Genomic DNA, 23,338 nt, shown 5'->3' with positions numbered 1-23,338 from the left:
TTGGCCCATGGCTGGTTTAAGGCTGAACTTCCAGACAGCACTGAGATTATATAGAGATGCCCTCCAGGAACTATCTTTCTCCCAGATGTTTGCGATCAATTCCAGCCCATGTGACTTTTTAAAAGACAGTGTGTTTTGGAAAATGTTCTTATTCCTATGAGACTAGCAATATTTGAAATAGTCGTGGTTTTCAAAGTTCATTTGTTCTGTGAGGAATGTTTCCTGGGACCATATGATCAGGCATGTTGTTGGAAGCAGAAATCTATTAAATCTAATACACACACCTCACAAGTAACCTTTATCATATCATTTTGAGTGTTTAGTTATTTGGGTGAGTACTTGTTAGATAAATAACATCTATCTATCCATCTATCTATCATCTATCTCACTGTTTCATTAACATTTTAATGATAATATTGTCTCTTAATCTGGAACAAAGATTTTAAAAGTAAAAATATATTCAATATTTGTTTTATGATTTTGCTTTATAACTTACATATATTCTTTTGTACCTACCAAGTGTTTCATTTCTCTAAAAAAATGGGTACATAGGATCAAAAATAGATATAAAAGAAAACCTGTTGTCAGTTATATCACAGAAAGACTTAGCATGCTCTGCCTGACTATGGGTCTTTAGTAGTGGTTTGGGTGAGTACTTACTGGATAAAATGACATCATGGATAACGAAAAGGATGAAAATGAACACCTGAAGATAGAAAGACAAGGGAGATTATTGGATGAAACTAAGAATCATACAGAGAGGCTTGAACTACATTTATAAAAAAGGAAATAAAAGCAGGTATTATTTTGAAGATTTAATTTATTTGAGAGAGAGAGAGGGAGCTCAAGAGAGAGCATGAGCAGGGAGAGGGGTAGAGGGAGAGGGAGAACCAGACTCCCCAGTGAGCAGGGAGTCCCATGAGGGGCTCAATCCCAGTAACCTGAGATCACGACATGAGCCAAAGGCAGCCATTTAACTGACTGAGCCACCCAGGTACCCAAAATACTTATATTCCCAAGCCACCATCAAGCCACCCAACAAAGTGAGCTAATCTAAACCAAACTGAGGGGAGGGACGGAGTTTTCTGATATGGTTCAGCACTTTTGTGGCTGAATAAATACATCGTAGACCTCTTTCCAGGAATCAAGCCAGCTCATTTCAAATGGCAGATTGAAAACTTCAGTAAAACTACTAAAGTATTTTAATTTGAAAATTTATAGTATCATCAGTTCCTATAAAACAATCATCTCCATAAGCCTCTAAAATAAAAATATTTTCATTGAAATTAACTTTCCTATTATACTCAATAATTACTATTCTCTGTGGTGGGGTGGCACAAACTCATATTCTCAGAAGCCTGCTTTTTATTTTTAAGAATGTAAAAATCCCAATGAACTCTCAAATGAAATTCCAATAAAAAGAGAAGGCTCATAATCTTGGAGTCTAAATTTTATAGTTTTTTTTTCATCCAAAACAAGTTCTCAAAATATGTGGAGGTTTTAGTTCATGAGAAGGATTATGGCACAACCTGTAGGAAGTACTCTTTCCAAAGTGTTAATTATGAATCTGTAACTGGTTTTTAAGTTTTAATGGATCAAATTTTTATTTGATAGTAACAGTCGTATAACCACCATGTGCTGGGTCCCAAGGAATTCCAAAGCAAGTAAGACACAGGTTTTCTGCCTTTCATTTGCTTACAGTCTGGCAAATAATGAAGAAGCAATTAAGCTGCAAATTTTACAACACATGAGGGGTAAAGAAGGGGCTATATGATTTGTATTTGTGTATTTGACAAGGTAAGTCCCATTTAATAAACATACATGTAGATATATATCTATAAAGCTTATATTTTAGTAAAGTTTGAAAATATATGCAAAAGATATTAATTGAGGGGTTACTTCTGGGCAGTGGGATTAAGTGTGAATTTTACTTTCTCTTTTATCTCTTTAAAACATATGTTATGTAATAATAAACACAAATTACACCTTAATAATCATTAAAATCACATTGTTTAAGTATTCAACAAGGAATGGCAACAACCTTTTTAGATAAAGATTAAAGCACTGTATTTTAACTTGTGGCCTCACACAGACCCTATGCTTCTTGCTATGGGTACAATGGTGAATAAGTTATAGTTCTACCTTCATGGATCTTAGTTACCAAGTGGGCAAGGCAATTATTATTATTATTATTATTATTATTATTTTGGACAAGGTGATTAAATGAATAATTACAAGTAAGGGAAGTACTAGACTGTAATTAATAGTTACTGAGAATTCTGTCTGCAGTTCTAGTAACATGTAGGATATTATAATGAAAGCAAATCTCAAACCAAATATTGTGACACATACAAATTTTTATTAGTAGGCAGTCACTAAAAATGCCATTCAATCTGAGCTTCTTAAAGTCCTGTAGGTACTCAAATGTATTTTTTCAAAAAGATTTTATTTATCCATTTGGCAGAGATAAGCAAGGGGAGTGGCAGGCAGGGGGGGCGGCAGACAGAGGGAGAGCAACAGGCAGGTTCCCCCATGAGCAGGAAGCCCAATGTGGGACTTGATCTCAGGACCCTGAGCCAAAGGTAGACACTTAACTAAGTTACCCAGGTGCTCAACAATAGCTATTTTTTTAAAGAAAAGGAATCCTCACAATGACTCTATTAAGAATGCATAACTATTACTTCCTCCCCATTTTTTATGTTTGAGGAAACCAAGACTTAGAGAGGTTGAAGTAACTTGTTCAGGGTTCCATAATTTATGTTCCCAAGAGTCATAAGGTCTGCAGCCTATTTTTGGCTGGTTTGGCTAAAGGGCAGTGTTTGGTCTGTGTTTGTGTGTATCTGTACCTTTATCTCTCTACATTATCAGTATGGCAAACTATTAACTGTGTTTATTGTACTTTTCTTTCAAATTTACTAAGGGACTAAAAATTTCCAAAATTGAAAGAAAGGGTACATGACAGGTAAGAGTTGGACTTCAGATCTAAATCTAATACCAAAATTCACATATGTTATGGCTTGACTACAGCAATCTTGTTCTAGGTGGTCTCCTCATTGTCTGGGCACAGGTATCATTTTATACAGGGAAACAGGAGCAACATATATGGAAGAGTATTATGCAAACCTACTGAATAGTCCTGATTGGCTTGTAGGATTAAGAAACCATTTTTCTCAAAGATTGTATTTATTTATTTGTCAGAGCACAAGAGCACAACCTGGGAGAATGGCAGGCAAAGGGAAAAGCAGGTTCCCCACTGAGCAAGGAGCCCCATGCGGGACTCAGTCCCGGGACCCTGAGATCATGACCTGAGCCAAAGGCAGAGGATTAACCGACTAAGCCCCCCAAGTGTCTCTCAATGGACTCTTTTTAAAGATTATACTCAATTTGGACCTTGGGAGCAGCTGACTTCTCAACTTATTTTGTATCTCCTTTCTGCTATATGCTCAATTCGATTGAATGATTTTAATTCAACATATATTTATTAATTACTTACTATATACTCAGCCCTGTGATAGATACAGCTAACACAGAAAAGTTTAAAGTATCTCTCTATCTTTTAAAGAATGTAGAGTCCATTTCTCCTTCTTGCTGCCATCTTGGTATGTGTGGTTGACTGTTCCTTGCCATGTGTTCTCACAAGACTTTCAGAATCAAGCAATTTCTGGCCAAGAAACAAAAGCAGAATCGTCCCATTCCCCAGTGGATTTGGATGAAAACTGATAACAAAATCAGGTACAACTCCAAAAGGAGGCACTGGAGAAGAACAAAACTGGGTCTATAAAGCATTGCATATCACAAGATGGCACACATAATTGGCACACATATTTAAGCGTCATGAAGATCCCATGTTCCTATTCTATCACTCTGTCAGCATTCCTCCTACCTGGCCAAGAGACACGTTTTATCAGGGAAATACCTTTTCTCTGTTACTATGCCTCTATGCTAGTAGTAAACCTGAGAGCTTTTGGTTGAGAAAAAAAATTGAGTGTAGAGTCTGGGTAAATACACATGCTAATGCACGTAATATGAGAATGACCAACATTAACTCAAATATATGAGCAGAATTTTGATACAGGCTTTCTAAATGAAATAAGAAGTGAAAAGACAGAAAAACAATGCTTGGGAGTACAGGGATGTTTCATGAAGAAGGCAATTCAGAATTTCTTTGAAAGATAGCGAACATTTAAAAGTTTTGAAAAGGACCTTCCAGAGAGGAACAATATAAACAATGACACACAAGCATTTAGTGTTCATGGGACAATGACACAGCTCTTTAGCAAGCCTAGGTACAGAAAGGGTATATAGTAGTAGGATGCGTTGAATTGGAAGCTATTAATTCTAATAGGTAGTTCATTCTTGATATCTGAGGAAAGAAATCAACTATTGAAGGTTATATTTATCAGAGGTGTGCATAATAAAGGTTTCTTGTTGAAAATCTGCATTCCCTGCTTTTATTGTTGAGGTCTCTGTCAGAGCTGCTTTCACTGAGTTGGATTTTTGTGTTACAATCAAGGCTTTCAATTAGAAATTATTACACCCATCAGTAGTAGTAAACTCCTACAATCACTGCAGGGATGTTAACAAACGCCTCAGCTGCCACTCCCCTCAGCGACCCTTCTGTCAGGGACAAGAACTTTTCTCCCCTGCTCCTGATTCCATGTGGAGGGAGATGCAAAGTGAGACGCTACTCGTATCTCTTTGCCCCTAAATTGCTGGTCTTCTAGGGAGGAATGGATAAATCAGGTTGGTGATTTGGGAAAGAAGAACTGGGCAAGTGTAGCTCATTCTCTAACTCTCATTTTTGGAAGTGAGTCTGTCCACAAAATGTGCCCTCAATTGCCCTCTGCTATTCTGGAAGCAGAATAGGAAAGGGGCAGTTCCTGCCTCCACTGGAGGCCACTGGGCAAGGACCCGCTGAGAGATTCTGTCCAGCCTTTGGTTCAGTGTTTAAGCTTACTTGTCTACAGATTTAAGTCATGCTGTCAAGCATCAGCTCTGTCAATGATAATGTTGTTATTTTAGCTTCACTGGCTTAACCTTTGCTCTTTTCTTCTAATGTCTCAGTTGCTATAAAACCCGAGTAGAAAGAAGGTTGCTACTTATTGAGCCTCTTCAACAGCCCATCACCTTAGAAAAGCAATGTTCATATTTTGGACTTCGAGAGCAATGGCATGTAGGTCTCCCATTTCATTTTCTTCACCAGATTGTTCAACACCAAATTTTTACTAACTTAGAACAATTATATATGCTTTTAGGGTCCACCTAGCTGTATTTTATTCTTCCCTGATACTGTATTTGTATTTTCATTTCTATTTTCTGCAGTTTTGATTTTTTAAAAATAATAAACCATTCTGTTACATGTGTTGTCTATATACCACCTCAAATATTTCTGTTCGATTAGGCCAACTTTAAATCACATGATATTTCCATGATGGAGTGATAGATCCAAGAGACTGGCTGGGTAGAGAAAAGAAAGGGGAGAAGTTAATTTGATAGGAGTCAAAATCTCATGTAAGTGACTGTAAGAAGATGACATTACTGTGAGACATCGCCATCTTGCAGACAGCAGGTGACAGTTCTCAAATGCACAAGAGACATCTGAGTGGAAATGCCCAGAAGATGGGGTAAAGCTCAGAGGAGCTCAGGCAGATGGCAAAATGAGAACAGATTTCTACAGAATGGACAATTCGGGTGGACCCACACGTACCTACAGAAAAGGAGAGGGAGAGAGAGAGAGTACATTCATGCTTATTCTTCGTAGGAATCTCTGCTGTTGCTATAAAGAAAGAGGAAAAGTGGAAGTAGGGTTGGAGAACAAAATGAGAAAGAATCAGACAAAGAAGGAGAAAGTAAGGTTGCTGAAATCATGGAAAGGAGCAGATAGTAAACAAGAAATACTGCATGTTTTGCCAAGTGCAAAATAAAGTTTTAGGAGAGTGATGATTAGAAGTCCATTACTAGGCAAGAATTTCTTTGAAACATTTATTTTATCTTGTGTTAATTGGTTTACTCAGTCCAGAAATATTGATACAGTGCCTGGAATAATACTGTATAACTTGTCTTTTATGTATAATAAGCACTAAATGAAGAATTCAGTGGATGAAGATAGGTTGCTGGTATGTTACCCAAGGTGGTTTGCCCCACAGGGCTCTCTCCTAAATTGGAAGGCTGACTGTGAGTACACAGTTTGTGGGTGGGTGTGTCAGCTGGAAAGTGTGAGCAGGAAGTGTAGAGCGAAGCCGGCCCCTCTCCTGGGCTGAAGAAACAACTAATTCTGTGATATCCACATCCACACTAGGAGCCCAACCCTTACCAGGCTTATGGTTCAATTTGTTTAGAGAGCATTTCTTTGATTTTAGTCTGGAGGGGAAATTGCTCCCGCTGCCAGTCGCTTTGTACATGCCAGCTGAGACGAATGGCTTGGGGGTGGGGGAGTGGGGTGGAGGTGGGGTGGAGTGTAGCTGCTCTGTAGCTGGTCCTTTGATCAGCTGCTTTCTTCCCCCTTCATACCGTGATCCTGGGTTTGGAGCTTTGCTGGAGCTGGGCTAGGAAGAACGGCTTCCATGTCCACTGCCGCCGCTTCTGTACATTTTTAACTGCAGCCTGTCTTCCCACCTCTTCTTATTCCATCTGCAAAATTTCACCTGCTTTCTATTTTTTAGAAATCATTCAAATCCTTGCTCTGGTAATGTCACTCTTTCCTCTTGAGGCTGCTATAAATGTATTCTCTCTCTCTCTTTATTTTTTATTTTTTTTGCAGTAATCATTGTCATTTCAATTGGATCTTTGCAGGAGTGGGTGTAAATGTATTTGTTCAATCTACCCTCTTGAACTGGAAGTCAATTCTCCACTTAAAAATAAATTGCAAAGACCTTCACCTTCCTATTGTTTTCCTTGTGAACATTTGAAATGTCTTTATTTCCTAAAGTGCATTTGTGATGATAAAAACATTTCCCCTAAAAATTTATTATTAATAAAGCTAAAGCTTGTGATCTGCAAAAGTAAACTATGGCATCAAACTGAATTGATACGATTCCATGAAAGGACAAGAAATTTGATATTTTTATTTTCTAACACAGCTATTGTGTAGGAAAATATGTTATCAATATGAAGAGCTGATAAAGATATTTCAAATATTTATCAAACAGTAGTTATGTCTAGGCACTCTCCTAGACTCTGTATATATTGGTGTACAAAATAGATAATGATAGATGTCTGCCCTCAATGCATTTTTAGACGAGTGGGAGAGAAAAGTCATTAAATTCACACAAGTAAAAGCCTTGGTATGTTTTTCAAAGGAAAGGTATGGGTTACTATAAGGAAGAATAATAAGAGGAACCTAATTAAGTTTGGAGGAGTAGGAAAATTTGTGTTTAGGGATGTAACATTTAAGTAATGGCCTGAGATGTTAGCTATTAACAGGGGGAGTATTGGAGGTGATGGAAGAGCCTGTCATGTGTCCAGTGTGAGAAGAATGGGCCAAGATGGGACTGGAGAAAAGGAAAGAGACCACATCAAAATTCTGCAGAGCCTTAGATTAAATTATATCCTGAGAGCTTTCAAAAGATTTTACCCTTGGCATTAGCTTGATTGGGTTTATACTTTTAAAAGTTTGCTTTCTTCAGCTCTTGGAAGAACAGGTTGGTAAGGTGGTGCTCTTGCAGTAGTACAGGTGAGAGATGATGGTAGCATGGCCAGAAAATGGCAATGCATGTGGAAGAGGTAGATGTGATCCTGGGATAGATTGAATTGACCTGTATATACATTGTGTTGTATTGTTAGAACTTAGTGATGGTGGTGGTAGGTTTAGAAAGGAGAGTTGTCACAGATGACTTCTAAGTTTCTGACTTGGGCAACTGGTGAGATCGAAGTGCCACTTACTGAGATGAAGCTTAGAGATAAAGATGAATTCTGGGGAGAAAATTTAATAAGAGTTTAGCTTCAAAGTTTTATTTAGAAGAGACAGAGAGCTCCATGTAGAAATATCAAGAAGGCATTTGGATATGTGGATCTGGATCTCAGAAAGGAGATCATGGCTAGAGACATAAGTTTAAGGAATTGTCATCACACAGATGTTATTTAATGCAACAGGAGTGGAGGATACCAGAGAGAAAGGGGGCAAAAAAAAGATGGCCAAAGATCCAAGACTAAGTGCTGAGGACCTCAACATTCAGAGGCAGAAGAGAAGGAGAAGCAGCTCTGAGAACTGGAAAAGAGGCAGAGAGGTAGGAAGAAAAAACAAAACGGGTGAGTTGATATCAAGGTTTCCAAGAGCAGATAGTATTTTAAGAAGGGAGAAATAGGGACACCTGAGCCTTCAGCTCAGGTCATGATGTTGGGTTCCTCAGATCGAGTCCCATGTCAGGCTCCCGGCTCAGTGAGGAGTCTGCTTCTCCCTCTCCCTCCGCTTCTCCCCTTGCTTGTACTCTCTCTGTCTCTCTCCCTCTCAAATGAATAAATTAAAAAATATTTAAAAAAAGAAGAGAGAAATAAATGTCAACCTCCTTAAAATATTCCCAAGAAACCTTCTAAGTTCAAGGATCCACATGATCTTTTCCCTGCAAAATTTTCAGAGAGGATGAAACCATATCCTGACACCAGGGAGGGAGATTCTGGGGGCAGAGTTGGGCCAGTGGGCAGGTGGTCTTTGTGGTGTGAATCACTGGTTGTTGGGAGAACAAGTAAAGAAAATGTGTCTCAAGGATCTGGCTTATCTAGTATCTTTCCCACCTCCTACCCTTAAACATCTTTGCCATCATAATCTCAACAAATAGTATGCTAACGTGTGTACAAAAAATTGTGATGATGGCAGGCTCATTGGTGAATTTCCCAAAAAGAGTAATCTCACCTTGTATTCCTATCTAATCATGATGGTCTGGAACATGTTGACAATAATGAAAATTGTTAATACACATTGCTTTGAGGAAAAGAGAGTTCATTTTTACCTCGAGCTTTCAGACTGATTATAGATGTCATGTGAATCACTCAGATAAGAAATTTGTCTTTCACTATGAAGGACTGAACATAACTTGAAAATTGAATATCAACTTCCATTGAGTTTTTCTTCCTCCTACCAGCTTAGCATACTTACGAAGATGAGATTCTAAAGTATCATGATGATTTTTTGCATGTGGTTTTTTAGATTAGCATTGTGACCAAAGATCGCATTTCTAAGTATTTTGTAGTTCTGTAAGTGTGCAAGAAAATGTTGGGTTGAATCATATGAAATTTTCATTTGTTTGATAAAAAATGGTCAAACATGGACAGTTTTATATGGTTCAACTTAATACTTGATATGTGACTCGTAGTTTACTCCAGCTCCTCCCTGTTGTTCAAGTTGTCTCAGTTACTGTGAACTATTATATGTTAACTTGCATTAAATTAAATTTTATTTTGTAGTACTGAACATGAGATTTTGAATTTTTATCTCCTTTTGTACTTTCTTTGTTAGATGGCTCCAGACAGCTGTAGGGGAGGAACTCAATCCAGAATATAGTGAACAGTTTTCAAGTTTTACCTATTCTCTTCTATGGCGTTCTTTGTATCTAGGATGTAAATGTACTGGGTTTCATAGAAACTTATCCTGTTTTTCAGAGTTATTTTCTAGTGTTTCCTTAGGGATGAAAGAAGCAACTCAGAAAGAGTCCTGTGGCTATCTTGAAGGAAACTAGCTATCCTTTTATTACTCTTCTCAGGCTAGGTGATCTTTAGCTATTTTATGTGGAATATCATAAGGGAACAAATTTCCAGTGCTTAATGGTGGACTACTAAAAGGTCTTCATTCTCAAGCACAATCAGCTTTTATGTAGTTTAATTTATCTTCAAACTCAACTGAGGCTGGAATTGTTTTTGCCTGCCAGGTTGGTAATTTTTGAAAATTGTGAATAGATTCAATGCTCATTAAGATTAGTGTATGCATGAATAAAAGAATTTAAGGTTTTGTTATTGCTGTAAATGAGTAAGTGATATTCTAAGTCAGGAAGTTTGAGTTATTTTTACTTGTGTGCACATGTTTGAAATTTGAAAAATGTTATTGGGAAATAAGTTGAAATTGAAGTTAACAAGAACCCATTAGTTCCTTGCTTCTAATATAGACAACACATTTGGAGAAACATAGATTTAGCAGTTCACAATCTAGGGAATCTGAAATTATATACACAGTTGTATTTTCTTGAGGTTGTGCATATAGTTTCTTCTAGAAGATTAAGAAAACAGAGAGAAGAATAAAGAAAATTGAAGTCCCTTGTACTTCTGCCACCAAGAAATAAACCCTATTAATGTTATGGTGTGTTTTCTCTCCTAGTATAGAACAGAATGTGATGATTTAGACTGTCTTTATTTATTTAGTTTTGTCTTTGCTTTGCTGCAAATGAAAGATAGTATGCAACTATTTCTTCTTATCTTCTGGAGGGGATTGAAGATGAACCTTACCCTACACCCATAAAAAGGGAAGTATGTTTTTAATTGTTAAAGATATGGATTGTGAGTTTAATGGAATTCTGGGTCATTATAAAAGATAAGAGGAGTGTAAGTTTTGAGGAGGAATGGGGTGCCACTGAAGAAAGCCTGAAGGGAACAGATAAGCTGGAAGAACACATGGCATGGGGTGGTGGAGAAGTAAGGAAGACTAAGAAGATGTATGTATAAAGATGCGAAATTTTCTCAAGGAAAGGAGAGGACCTAATTTCTGAGAAGTTCAAGATGAGTGGACCTGACAAAGAGATGCTGTGAAAGGTATTGTTTAACTTACCAGGATGTACATTGGAATTGAATGCCCATGGATAACAGCCTCTCCTAGCCTCCCAGAGCCCACAGTGGCGGTGGGGGCTGGAGCCTTTCTCTCTTCCCAGCAGGGCCAGAAAAGGGTTCGGTCTGCTTGTATCTAGTATATCACTCATTAACTACACGGCAGAAGTGACCTTGTCCATGCCAAAAGATGTTGCTCTGTCCTATTTGGGTGTCTCCTGTGGACATCTCTCCAACAATGGCCTGGGAATCTTTCTTAGTTTGGGTTCTCCTAGAAGTAAATTCTGATATGAATATTAGAGTAAATGACATTTATTTGAGGATAATTCTAGGAAACCTGTTAAGAAGTTGGGGTGGGCAGGGGAGTGCTCTGTCTAGGTAGGTGGCTCAGTTGGCTAGGCTAAGTGCCTGACTCTTGATTTCAGCTCAGGTCATGATCTAAGGGTCCTGGGGTTGGACCCTGCATTGGGCTCTGTGCTCAGTGGGGAGTCTGCTTGAGGATTTTCTCTCTTTCAAATAAATAAATAAATAAATAAATAGATCCTAAAAAAACCACACAAAACAAAAGAAGGTGGGGAGGTGGAATAGGGCTGAGACAACAGATAATCAAGGGAAAAAATTTAAAAATGAAACAAGTTACCCCTGGGTAACTGGAAGTCACTGAGGAACTCTAGGAAACTGCGCAGAACACATGCTTCAGCATTATCATCTCTAGCATGAAAAGAATGAAGGCATTTGTACCCCATTTCCATTTAGTCATTGATTGTTGCTTCCTGGGGTTGATGTAATTCTTTAACACTTCTGATTTGCCTTGTGTGTGGACAGAGGGGTTCTGGTCATAAGAGAGAGCCATTGGGTAGTAGGAAGTCAGTTTCAGGTATGACAGTGGTGAAATTTGAAGGTATATGGGTGGTGCACCAGCAACTTCTACTGTCATCTGCCCCTTACACAACTTAGACCACTCATGCGCTCTGATTAGTTCATTCCATCCCATCTCTCATCTTCAAGGTGATGGCTAGTCATGAATTCTTTAAAAAAAAAAAAAAATTCAACAGATGTCTTATAAATCCCTTGAGCTCCAAACATAGCCTTGTCCCTATTACAAAGAAGAAATCTGGGTCCCCAGGAGAGTCAATTACTCTTGCCAGGATACTAACTCATTTCGTCTATTGGTCTCTCAGGATGAACCATAAAATTGGCTGGAAGGCAGTCATCGTTATGGGTTTAGTGATCTCTTACTTTGTCTTTTACTGTATTTTATCTCACTCACAAACCTGGATATCTAGTCCAGCTGGCCTAAAAGTTTCAGGAGAAGTAAGCACAAACTCCTTAAATAGTTTACTGGGATCAGTAGTAAGAAGGGCCACTCTTATTCACATCCTTTGGTATCCTAGCTATTGAAATGGAGCAGCAGGTAATGGGCATTGGTTGAAAGCACATACTGCATCCCAACCTCTAAGGTATCATGTCTTAGCTCTCACCTCAGCTGTCCTTTATGATGCTGTTCAAGCACCCAAAAAGGCCAACAAATTTTGGCATGCAGTATATGATAGGATCAGTGCATCTCATGGCCATGTACTCAGGGACACATCTTTTTCACCATAGAGTGCCTAGCCAATGTTATGTAGGATCTCCTTAGAATAAACTAAACACTCTGTGAGCTTCTAGATCACGGTGTTGGCTGAGGCACTGTAAGAAGGAAGCAAATCCATTCCCAGAGAATGTATCAATTTTAGTAAAGACCAATTTTTGGCCCCTGCAAAACAGAGTCCAATGTAATCAATTGTTATCAGGCAACTGACTGGTTTCTGCAAAAGATGATACTATATAGAAGTTTCAACATGAGTTTATGTTTTGGACAGGGGGAACATTCAGCCATGGTAGTATATAGATCAGTTTTTGGGATATGGAACCCATGGTGTTGGTTCCATGTATTCTCCAATCCTTGCCACATGGCTACTCCATTCATGCACCTATTGTATAAGCATTGAGGTGGTTGATGACAGACTTTGATATCCACTGGATAAGTCATTCTATACACCTGGGCGTTTAGAGCCACTTTTATTGGTGAATACTTTCTCATGGGCATTTTTTTTTTCTTTTACATATCAGATCTGCACATTTATGTCCTCTAGGTCTATATTTATCCTCATTCCTCAGATCTTAAAGTCCCCAATCTTCCAATTTTTGAAAAAAAATAAAATGATTCAACAATTTTATATATTACTCAGTGCTTACCATGACAAACATAGTCACCATCTGTCACCAAACAATGAATGCTATTATAATCTTATTGACTATATTCCCTACGCTATACTTTTTATCTCTTATTTATTTTATGACTGGAAGTTTGTTCCTCTTAATCCTCTCCAATTTTCCAATCTTGTTCCTCCCTGGCCTCTGAGGAATGAGCTAAGCTATTTGCCAATGCTCTAAGAATCTAAATATATGCTACCATCAGGCCACTCTGTCTCTCCACACCTAGCTAAAAACTGGGTATATTGATTGAACTTTTTTACTCCTGTGAAGATTCTCCCACAGCATTATCTTTTAGGATAATGACCATTTTCTGCCTAAACCAACAGATGATGCTGATCCATTCATGAACAAAGCCCAGGATTTTTCTTCCTTCATCAGCTGATCATAAGAGACCCTCCATGAAGCCAGAGGTACAATAAAGATTAGTGACAGGGGTGTTTTCATATAACTTACTGTGATTTATGGATCTGCTGGAGCCTAGTCCTGAATATACTGTTTTCTTTATATAATGGACTATCACTATGCCCACTTGAATTTATGATTGGAGAGTTAGGCAATGTCCCGCTCAAGATAGGCAGCTTGGGTTTCATATTCACTTTTTACACCATGGTTAGAAATCCAGTATCTATGAAGGTCCAAAAGTGTGCTAGAAGCTACTTTTTGGAGAGTGAATAGTTCTCTGCTGTGAAGTTCTTTTGTCTTGCTTCAGGATTCAAGAGATTAGCACTGTGAATCTTTACAAGACTTGCCAGAGATGATAGCCCCATGAGGTCTGCCAGGAGAGTACACCTATATTAAATATTTTTTCTTTATCCACTATTGTATTTCATTGCCTTTGGTTCAGTACTATAAAGATCCATTCCAAAGCATGTTCTTCTAGTTCTTGTCAATACATAGTAGCAGATCATGCAGTTTTTTTGATAGATAACTCCTTTCCTCAGGGAACCAAGTTTGATTATGCTGAGACTTGACCCTAGTTCTTGGCCTGGAAGCAGTCAGGGGAGGTGTGGACAAATCTTGAGGAGGCAAATATTACCTCGTGAGACATCTGCTGTGGGTGAGGTTTTTGTGTGATCTGAAGATAAGAGAAGCCTGCTTCTTAGCAGGGGGATTGGGCAATTCTGCCAGTCCAGAAGATTTGGTGGAACCTGACATTCAAGTTTTTCAAGTGCATCTAACCAGATGCTCCTGTCCCAGTTTTTGAATCCCATTCTTCCTATATCCAGGGTCTTCTCTAGAAGTGTAGAGAATTCAGTTTTTCATTGTAGTGGCTAACCTCACATTCAGGTTCTGTGCCTCATATTCAACAGTTGCTCTTCCAGCTGCAAGAGTTGAGTGTTTCTAAAGCCTATCACGAAGCCCTTCTTTTCATTTTCACAGAGTGCTCTGATTGGCTGACCTGAATTGAATCTGTTGATATCTTTCCTTCATTATATAGACATTTAGCACCAATCAACTAGCCAACAAACCTGAGAGTCCTTATGATGTCTCTCAAATTCTATGCATGTTCTTCTACCTTAATCTCATTCCACTTCACCACAGTTGTGTCTTCATAATTATGATGCCACAGCTAACTGTTAAGTTATCACTTCCTACAACTGACCACCATTCACTTCCAGAACCCATCATAAGGATCTGGTTCCTAGAACCATTTCTGTTACCAACTGTCCCACTATCGGTTTCCACAGAAGCATACTATGAGATGAAGATTTGATACAATCTTTGGGGGTGATCTTAGGAAACCCCAGCAGTGATTGAGTTATTAACCCAGTTAGCTTTATGGGTAACTAGAGCTTAATCCTGCTGGGAGAACACAAGGAGTCAAGAGAGAACATGTGTGTCAGAGTTATCTCATTGGAGAAGTAAGAGAGCTGGGTTACTTATACTACTCTGGGTGGTCATTGGTTGAATTCTAGTAGGGATGGAAGGTGTTCTCAGACATGTCCAGCTTGTTCTAGGTGCACAAAGATCAGATTCTAGATGCCAGAGAAAGCCCCAAGGCAGGTAGAAATCAAGCAATGTAATCAGTGTAGAAATCTGCACTTGTTAAGACCTGAGGAGATACAGTGGGGGCACTGACAGTTTCTGCTTTGGGGCCCAGTAACTCAGCAGAGGACCCTGGACACCTGGTGGGCTTATGAGTCACATCGGTACTCTGGGGGTGTCTCAACTCGCTACATTTGATTTCCCTAAGCTGGAACATGGCTAGATGTTTTAACTATACATACTGCATGTACAGTTTTGCATTCTTTCTTTTCCACTTAATATTATATAGGTAGTATGGTGATATTACATGAAGGAGTATTAGAAACATGTCTTTTAGGTGCCATCAGGAGTTTCATCTTCAAATTAGGAGGCAAGTTATATTCCTCTATTGACAATTTTTGGAAATTAAAAAGCATTACAACATGTTGATAAACATGTTTCTACAGCTATCTATGGAGAGTTTTGAATCTATAGACTTAGAGTGCACTCCCTATTTAAAAAAAAATATAAAATGCAAACCGGGGTCCAGATTTAATATGCGTGTCTGTACTTCATTACTGAAGAGTGTTCACTCTCCCATCCTGCTACTGCTCCCTCTCGGCTTGCTGCCTTACTGCTGCAGAAGCACCATCTGTGTGAGTGCTCCTGATAGACAAATTACTTCCCATCCTGGGCCTTGATCACTTGTATGGGGTAGTGCTTAAGAAATAATTGCTTTAGGGATCTCAAAGTACTCAGATCTAATGAATTCTTCTGGCATCTTCTGAAGTGGTCACGGGACTTGGGACTGAGGTTCCAAAAAGCTGGATTAAAAACTTGGTAGGCTGTAATAATGTATGACTAGGGCAAGACCAAGATGCAAAAGGAGTTCTGTGACACCCAACACAATCAGCCTATTTATAGACTTATTCGGTGCGCATAACTGGAGGTTTCTAGTTTCTCTGTGGAGGTGGGGTGGAGTTGGGTTTCCAGATATCTGTGAACGAGCTGAGGGTAAATAGCACATGGCCTACGTGACACAGCAGAACTTTAGAAATTTCATTCCCCAAAAGAATTGGCCAAGAAAAGGGCATTTCATCATGTACATGAAACAGACTTTCAGGCGCATAAGTTACGCACTGAATGAGCTCAGAGGGGCTCAAAAGCATAAAGAAACTTTGTTTAATACAGGCTCTGTGACTCTTCCTTGTCCCCTGTTCTTGCATGACATTTCAAGCAGGTTTCACAGTTTTTAAGTTATTTTTTCAATAATCCTCCTGTGTTAGCACTAAGATCCCAGTCTCATCTAGCAAGCACATAATTCCTGTCTAGTCCATTGTTGTACAAAAATAAAGAATAAATCTAATTTACTTCAACTTCTCTTCCCTAGATAAAGCCTGTTTCACACTTATAAGCCTGCTATGGGAGAGGTGTCTGTGATCATCTTCTTGCTCTTGTTGATGTATGTGCTTCCTCTGTGAAGCTACTTCCCAGTCAGAAAGCAGCTCAGGAGGATAGTGGCTGCTGTAGGCAGCTTGTGCAGGTGCAGTCTGGAGATGAGTCCCTTGGGATTTTGTGCATGTGTGGTTTCTGGTTCTTTCTCTCTTCCAGCTGTGGCTCTCTTCCCTGTGGATGTGGGCATGCCTCCCTTCCAGTTGGATGTAATGAGGTCCCCCCCTACCCGGGGCTTTGGATGTGTTGCACTAGGCAAGACCCTCCTAGCTGCTGATGCCTCTGTCCTTCCAAGTAGTCTAGGGTTGACTTTCTTTTACAATTACCACGAATCTTCTTCCTCTACCAGAGTCCACTCTAGTTTCTAGAGAGAACCACATCTTTCCTGCATTGGTAGCAGAGCAGCTCACTTCCAGGATGGCCCCCCTCTCTTCAAAATGTCACCTTTTCCTTCAGTTTCACCTTGTGGGAATGAGTTTTTATTTTTCAAAGTTGAGGGGCCCATGCCAACATTTTTAGAAGTTCTTCTCATTTGCCTTGAGGTTATGAAGAGTAATATCCCTCCCCACTGCCAAAGAAAGGAGAGAAGAGATGCCATGGTAGCCCAATAGTTTGCTCCAAAGGAAGCATTTTCTATGGTGTCTTACTTTACAAATCCTCGGGGGAGATAGGCTAACACTGACAGAACTGATTTTATAATTCTTAGTATGCCCCATATTTATTGGTGCTCTAGATTCTCAAGTGAGGATTTGGGCACTACTCAGCATGTATATTGTTCTTGGTCTTTGGGAACGCAGCTGTGGCTGAGGTAAGTCTCACTTGAGGTACCACTAATCTGAGGTAAGTCTAACCCCACTTCCTATGCTTTGGAGTCAGAAGAGTACACGTTTAAATGCAGGCTCTCCTGTGTAACTGAGCAACCAACCTCAGGCACATAACTTAATCTCTTTTGGCTTCAGTTCTTATTTCTGTACAAAAGGGTAAAACAATACTTCTCAGATATGGGTTTGTCATGAGGGGTGCACAATGCACGATCTCGATATGGGGACACATGGGTGATGAAAATGATGACAGTGGTGGCTCGATTCCCTCAGGCTCCTGAGTACCTTCCTGTCTACCTGCTAACAGGACAAACCTGTAGCCATTGCTTAGACTTCCTGTCTACCACTATTCCCCCAGCTCTCCACTTCTGGAGTGGCAGAAAGACCAGGGAAATTGCAGGATGGCAGTCCTAAGCATCTTCATCCCTCAGTGGAATCTTGAGAAGAGATGAAAACAAGTAAGAGATGGTCATGGCCTCTTATTCTTTTCTCTAGTTATTCTTGTCATATGCCCATTGGAATTGAAGTGTTGGAGGAGTTGGCTCTACTGTCTCCTCTCCCTGGTCATCCGTTCTCTCTCCAGCCTGGCTTACCCATTAGGAAGGGTGTTCAAGGAAACCCTGGCTAGTGGCAGGGTGCCAGGCAGTCTTTGCCTGCAGGGAAATTTGATGTGGCAGCTATAACTTATTGTCCTTGCGGTTACCCTGTATATGCCAGAGAAAAGAGCTTTGTAAATAAGTGAGAGGAGCTGATAGCAAACATTTCAGAATGCACTGCAATGCTTCTAACACTATTATAGGGCGCTGATTTAGTATTGGCTCCCAGAAATGAAGGCTACCTTGAGTACTGAATTACCACGTCCCCAGGGCAATCCTTGGCATTCTACCAGGCTGCTAACCAAGTCCTCCATGCTTCATTTATGGGATCTGACACTATCACAGACTCCAGCAATATAGCCGTAGGCTCTAGTAAACTCCTAAATTAAAAGTCAACCCAGCCAAGGATATTTTGATGTCCAGGGATTTGTATGCAGCTACCATTAGGATTTGTGCCCAAGTAACTTCTGACTTGTTGAAATGAATGCAGATCCTTCTATCTTAGTGTTCTGTTTTGCATAGAAATTTTTTAAAGCTGAGATGAGATTTTCATGTAGGTCAATCACTCTCAGAAAGCTTCATTTTTGTGCAAGAGGCATATTACATATGTAAGGGACTCATCTGCAGAAAGCATAAAAATACTCTACTGAAAATAGACTCTTCTTTTTGGTTTTGTGCTTCACATTCTACATTCCAATGGAGTCTACCTAACGTACAGCCATTGAGGAAAAAGGAGAGGGCAGAATCTCTTAATGAAGCAGTCGCGGATAAAATTGAGGTTTCCAGAGAGGGCTTTTTTTCATGGATCTAGTTCATAGATTAGGTGGTTGATAGAAGCTACCAAAAATTTAATTGTAGTAGTATTTTGGTAACAGAAATTGGTAGTATGCCAACCTGTTGGCAAGATTTTTAAAAATAATGTACTTCTCAGAGCAATGCAACCAACTACAGTTTTTATTGGCTCATTTTTTCACTCCCTTCCATGGCATGCAATTTAGATGGGAGTATTGTCCCAGTTACTCAGCGGTGATGTGTAATCAATGTGCTCAGCGGCCACTCAGTCATGTGTAAGAAAACTGCATTGTGAGTCTTTGGTCTTACAACATTTGGTCAGCTAGCAATTTACAGAAGGTATAAAAGGAAAAAAAAAAAAAGCAAAAACAAAAATAGAAGCAGACCTTCTGGAGCTTTTGTTTTTTGTTGGTGCTTTACGTATGCCAGATTCTTCTCTTAACTGTGTTGTGCTTAAGAAAGGTAAATGGTTTAGAACATGTAATTTAGCAAGAATTCTGTTGTTTAAATTTTTATCTATGGGGAAACAAGTCATTTTTTTTATTTGTTCATTTTTAAGATTTTATTTATTTATGTATTTATTTATTGAGAGAGAGAGAGTGCAAGCACGCAAGTGGAGAAAAGGGCAGAGGGAGAGGGGAAGAGAGAATCTCAAGCCAACTCTCCCTTGAGGATAGAGCCCAACATGGGGCTGGATCTCAGGAGTCTGAGATCATGACCTGAGCCAAAATCAAGGGTCAGAGCCCTAACCGACTGAGCTACCCAGGTGCCCCAACAAGTCATTTTTCAAAAATTTTCTTCCTATTGCCAATGGTATAGAATTTTTTTAAAAAAAATCCAGTTGTTCATAACATAAAATCACAAACTACTAATTAAGAATCTCCATTAATTAAGAATCTCCATGTCAGCCTAGATGTTGAGCCAAAAAACTTGGGACCAGAAGGGATCTCAGAGAACATCTAGGTGAAACTTCTTCTTCTTCGTATCTTTGTCCCTATTCTGTCAAAGAGCAAATGGAGACCCGAAGAGATGAGATGGCTCTCTCAGTTCACAGAGCAAGGTGATAGGCCATTGTCTCACGCTCTGGCTTTCTGATTCAGTTTATCCAGTGGTAGAATTTTAGGACTGTGAGAAGAGAGTACGGAAGTACTCTGGGGAACAAAGCAGGCTGAAGAGAGGCTCACTGTTGCTAAAGTACCTGTGCAGCACTAAGGAAAATAACCAAGGAAACCTTCCAAAATTACAACAATGGTGACGGTGAAGTGAGGCAGGGAAGAATTAACTTTACTGGGTGTTGAACTACATTATAAAGCTTTATTAATTAAAACATGTAGTTTGTAGAATCTAGTATGATTACTAGATTCAAATATATATAGAAAGTTGGCACATGACCAAGGATCTCAAATACATAGGGAAAGGGTAGCCTATTTAGTAAATGATGTTGGGACAACTGTTCAGCTACCTGAAAAATAATAAATAATTAAATGTAAAAAAGGAAACTGTAAACATTCTACAAGATAAGAAAAATAGTGAATGTATTCGTAACCTTGGTGTGGAGAGGGCTTTTCTTAGTATGACACAAAATCTAAAGGCATAAAAGAAAAGACCGATGAATGAAAATACATAAATATAAAGAAGTTCCTTGTGGAAGGTCCACTGAGAGGGGCAAAACTGGGGAAAAATACTGGCATCTCATATCACCTATAGAAGAGTAATCTCCTTCATGTATGAGAACTCCTGAGTGATGTAAAAGGCCAATTCATTAGGAAAATAGTCAAGAGTCCGTACAGAGGCCGTACAGCAAAAGAAAGAAAACATATTAAAAAGATACTGTCACTCATGTTAAGTGAAATGTAAATTATGTATTCATTGAAACATACTTCTGTAATTTATTGAATTGATGAAAATTCCAAAGTTCAACGATACACCTGTGTTGGTGAGGCTGTGGGAAAGTAAGCATGCTCTAAACAAATATTTCCTTCAGGTGACAGTGGGAAATCTAGGACAATTTAGGAAGGTCTCTCAAAACTAGCAATGCAAGTATCTCTGTCCTTTTAGGTAATTCCACCTGTGCGTTCTACACATACCAGTTATATATACACGTGTCATTATATATAGCAGTATCTATGTATCATCTATCTACCTAGCCATCTATTTAAGTATTTTTTTTAAATTTTATTTATTTATTTGACAGACAGAGACCACAAGTAGGCAGAGAGGCAGGCAGAGAGAGAGAGGAAGAGAAGCAGGCCTACTGCTGAGCGGAGAGCCTGATGCAGGGCTCGATCCCAGAACCCCGAGATCATGACCTGAGCCGAAAGCAGAGGCTTTAACCCACTGAGCCACCCAGGCACCCCTATTTAAGTATTTTTAAGGATATTCCCTTGTGAATAATAGTGAAAGTGTTGGAATAAAACTGAATCTCCACCAATAGGTGATAGATTAAATAGATCATGGAATAGACATGAAATAGAAATAATAGAGCTGTGAAAAAACGATGTAGTTCTTTGTATTCTAAAGTAGAAGAACCTTTAAGAAATATTGTGACAAGTAAAAAGAGTTCAAAATACTGTGTAGCGTTGGTTACCCTTTTTTCTTTTTTTTTTTGTAACTTCACATGGGGGGGTAGGATATATATCTGTATTTATTTGCTTATGCAGAAAAAAATTTAGAATTACCAATAAGAATAGTGGTTTTGTGGGACAGGTGGCAGGAGATGAGGAACTAGGAGGATAGGGAAGGGAATAGGAAGAAATGTTTTCACTGGTATACCTTCATACACATATAAGAAACAGGGAAATGTGTTACCTTTTCAAATAATTAAATGTCAAAAAGAAAAAAATATGTTAGAAGGAAAAAAAAAAGTATCACTGACCTTCTGCATCAGTCAGGGTTCCAACAGAGAAACAGAACCGTAAAATACACATCAGAGTTTTATTGCAAGAAATTGGCTTATGTGACTCTGGGAGCTGGTTAGGCAAGTCTGAAATCTGTGTATCAGGCTGTCAAGGAGGGCTGGCTGGAAACTCTCTGGCAGGGGCTGATGCCGCAGGATTTCTTCTCCCTTAGGGAAACCTCAATTCTGTTCTCCTAACCTCTCAACTGATTGCATTAAGCCAACCCAGAGATGGAGCTCATCTTTATGTAAAGTCAAGCTGATTGTAGATGTTAATCATATCTACAGAATACCTTCACAGCAAGGTCTAGATTAGTGTTTGATTGAATAACAGGGGACTAGAACCTAGCCAAGCTGACACATAAAACTATCACCTTCTTTGGAAATCCAGTTTGGGATCAAAGGAATGGCACTGTTTGAACATACATATTAAACATGAAAAAAAAAACTCATTGCTTGTCTTGGATTTCCTGGGATAACCCTGGGGTCAGATATATTTTTATCAAATCTGAGATGCTCTTGATTATAGGATACACCATTATTTTTTGTACCACCAAAAAAAAAAAAAACAAAAAAAAACCCCACCAGTTAAACTGACACACTGTTGATTGCACAACAGATCCTTATTTCAGTGCTGTTAAAATAACAGAACTATATGTACATTAGAATTTATGAAAATATACTCTACTCATGTGCAGTTAGATCAATGTGTCAGACTAGTACATTTCAATTTTGATTCAAAAGATATGATCAGGGTGCCTGGGTGGCTCAGTGGGTTAAGCCGCTGCCTTCGGCTCAGGTCATGATCTCAGGGTCCTGGGATCGAGTCCCGCATCGGGCTCTCTGCTCAGCAGGGAGCCTGCTTCCTCCTCTCTCTCTCTGCCAGCCTCTCTGCCTTCTTGTGATCTCTCTCTGTCAAGTAAATAAATAAAAAAAATCTTTAAAAAATAAATAAAAGATATGATCATATTACCCATAAAACATGTTATATATGACATATATTACACATAACACTGTCTGGCTCAAGATCTAAAAATTAGCCCTGGGGGTGCTTGGGTGGCTTAAGCCGGTTGAGCATCCAAACTCTTGGTTTCTGCTCAGGTCATAATCTTGGGATTGTGAGCGCAGAGTCTCCTTTGAGACTCTCTCCCTCTGTCCTGTGTGTTCTCTCTCTCTCTCAAATAAAGTAATAAATAAATGAGCCCTATAGAGAATCTATAGAAGTATCTCCACTGGTGAGTTGGGATTGAGAGGCTTTTGGAATGGAGAGTAGAGGGTGAGAGGAGAGTCCTTCCTGCCTTCCTTCCCTCTACCCTCTACCGCTCCTCCACCTGGCAGGCAGGATAGCAACAGCCGTCTGTGGCATTGTTTGTCTCTCATGCTGAGAATATTGGCTTTTCCCACTTCCTTTCTTTCCTCTTTGACACTGGAATACTTCAGGGAGAGGCCAAGCAGAAGTACTTCACATGTTAAGCCTAAATATTAAAAGACTGCTTATATCATGATAACTACAGAAGTGTCTAATTTTCTTTCTCCCTTTTTTTTTTTAAAGATTTTTATTTATTTGACAGAGAGATCACAAGTAGGCAGAGAGGCAGGCAGGGGTGGGGGGGAACAGGCTCCCTGCTAAGCAGAGAGACTGATGTGGGGCTTGATTCCAGGATCCTGAGACCATGATCTGAGCCGAAGGCAGAGACTTAACCCACTGAGCCATCCAGGTGCCCTGGAATGTCATTCAATGGTTTTCTTTTTATTATTTTTCATTTTTTAATATTAACACATAATGTGTTATTTGCTTCAGAGGTATAGGT

General features: G+C 39.2%; 1 protein-coding gene across 1 annotated transcript; it reads left to right on the top strand.

Annotated features, from left to right (window-relative positions):
- Positions 1–3,625: 3,625 nt before the first annotated feature.
- On the top strand, positions 3,626–3,787 carry LOC122891960 (60S ribosomal protein L39-like). The gene has a single exon (XM_044228017.1). The coding sequence runs from the start codon at positions 3,626–3,628 to the stop codon at positions 3,779–3,781; it is 156 nt and encodes a 51-aa protein (XP_044083952.1). The 3' UTR covers positions 3,782–3,787.
- The last annotated feature ends 19,551 nt before the right edge of the window (positions 3,788–23,338 follow it).

The sequence above is a fragment of the Neovison vison genome, chromosome 12 (assembly GCF_020171115.1).
Source record: "Neovison vison isolate M4711 chromosome 12, ASM_NN_V1, whole genome shotgun sequence".
In the NCBI taxonomy this organism is placed as follows: domain Eukaryota; kingdom Metazoa; phylum Chordata; class Mammalia; order Carnivora; family Mustelidae; genus Neogale; species Neogale vison.
The sequence above is the reverse complement of the archived record's forward strand: the minus strand, read 5'-3'. Positions and strand labels throughout refer to the sequence as shown.

Excerpts from the sequence above, each read along its gene's own strand:
- LOC122891960 (XM_044228017.1), top strand. The coding sequence starts at position 3,626 with ATGTGTTCTCACAAGACTTTCAGAATCAAGCAATTTCTGGCCAAGAAA.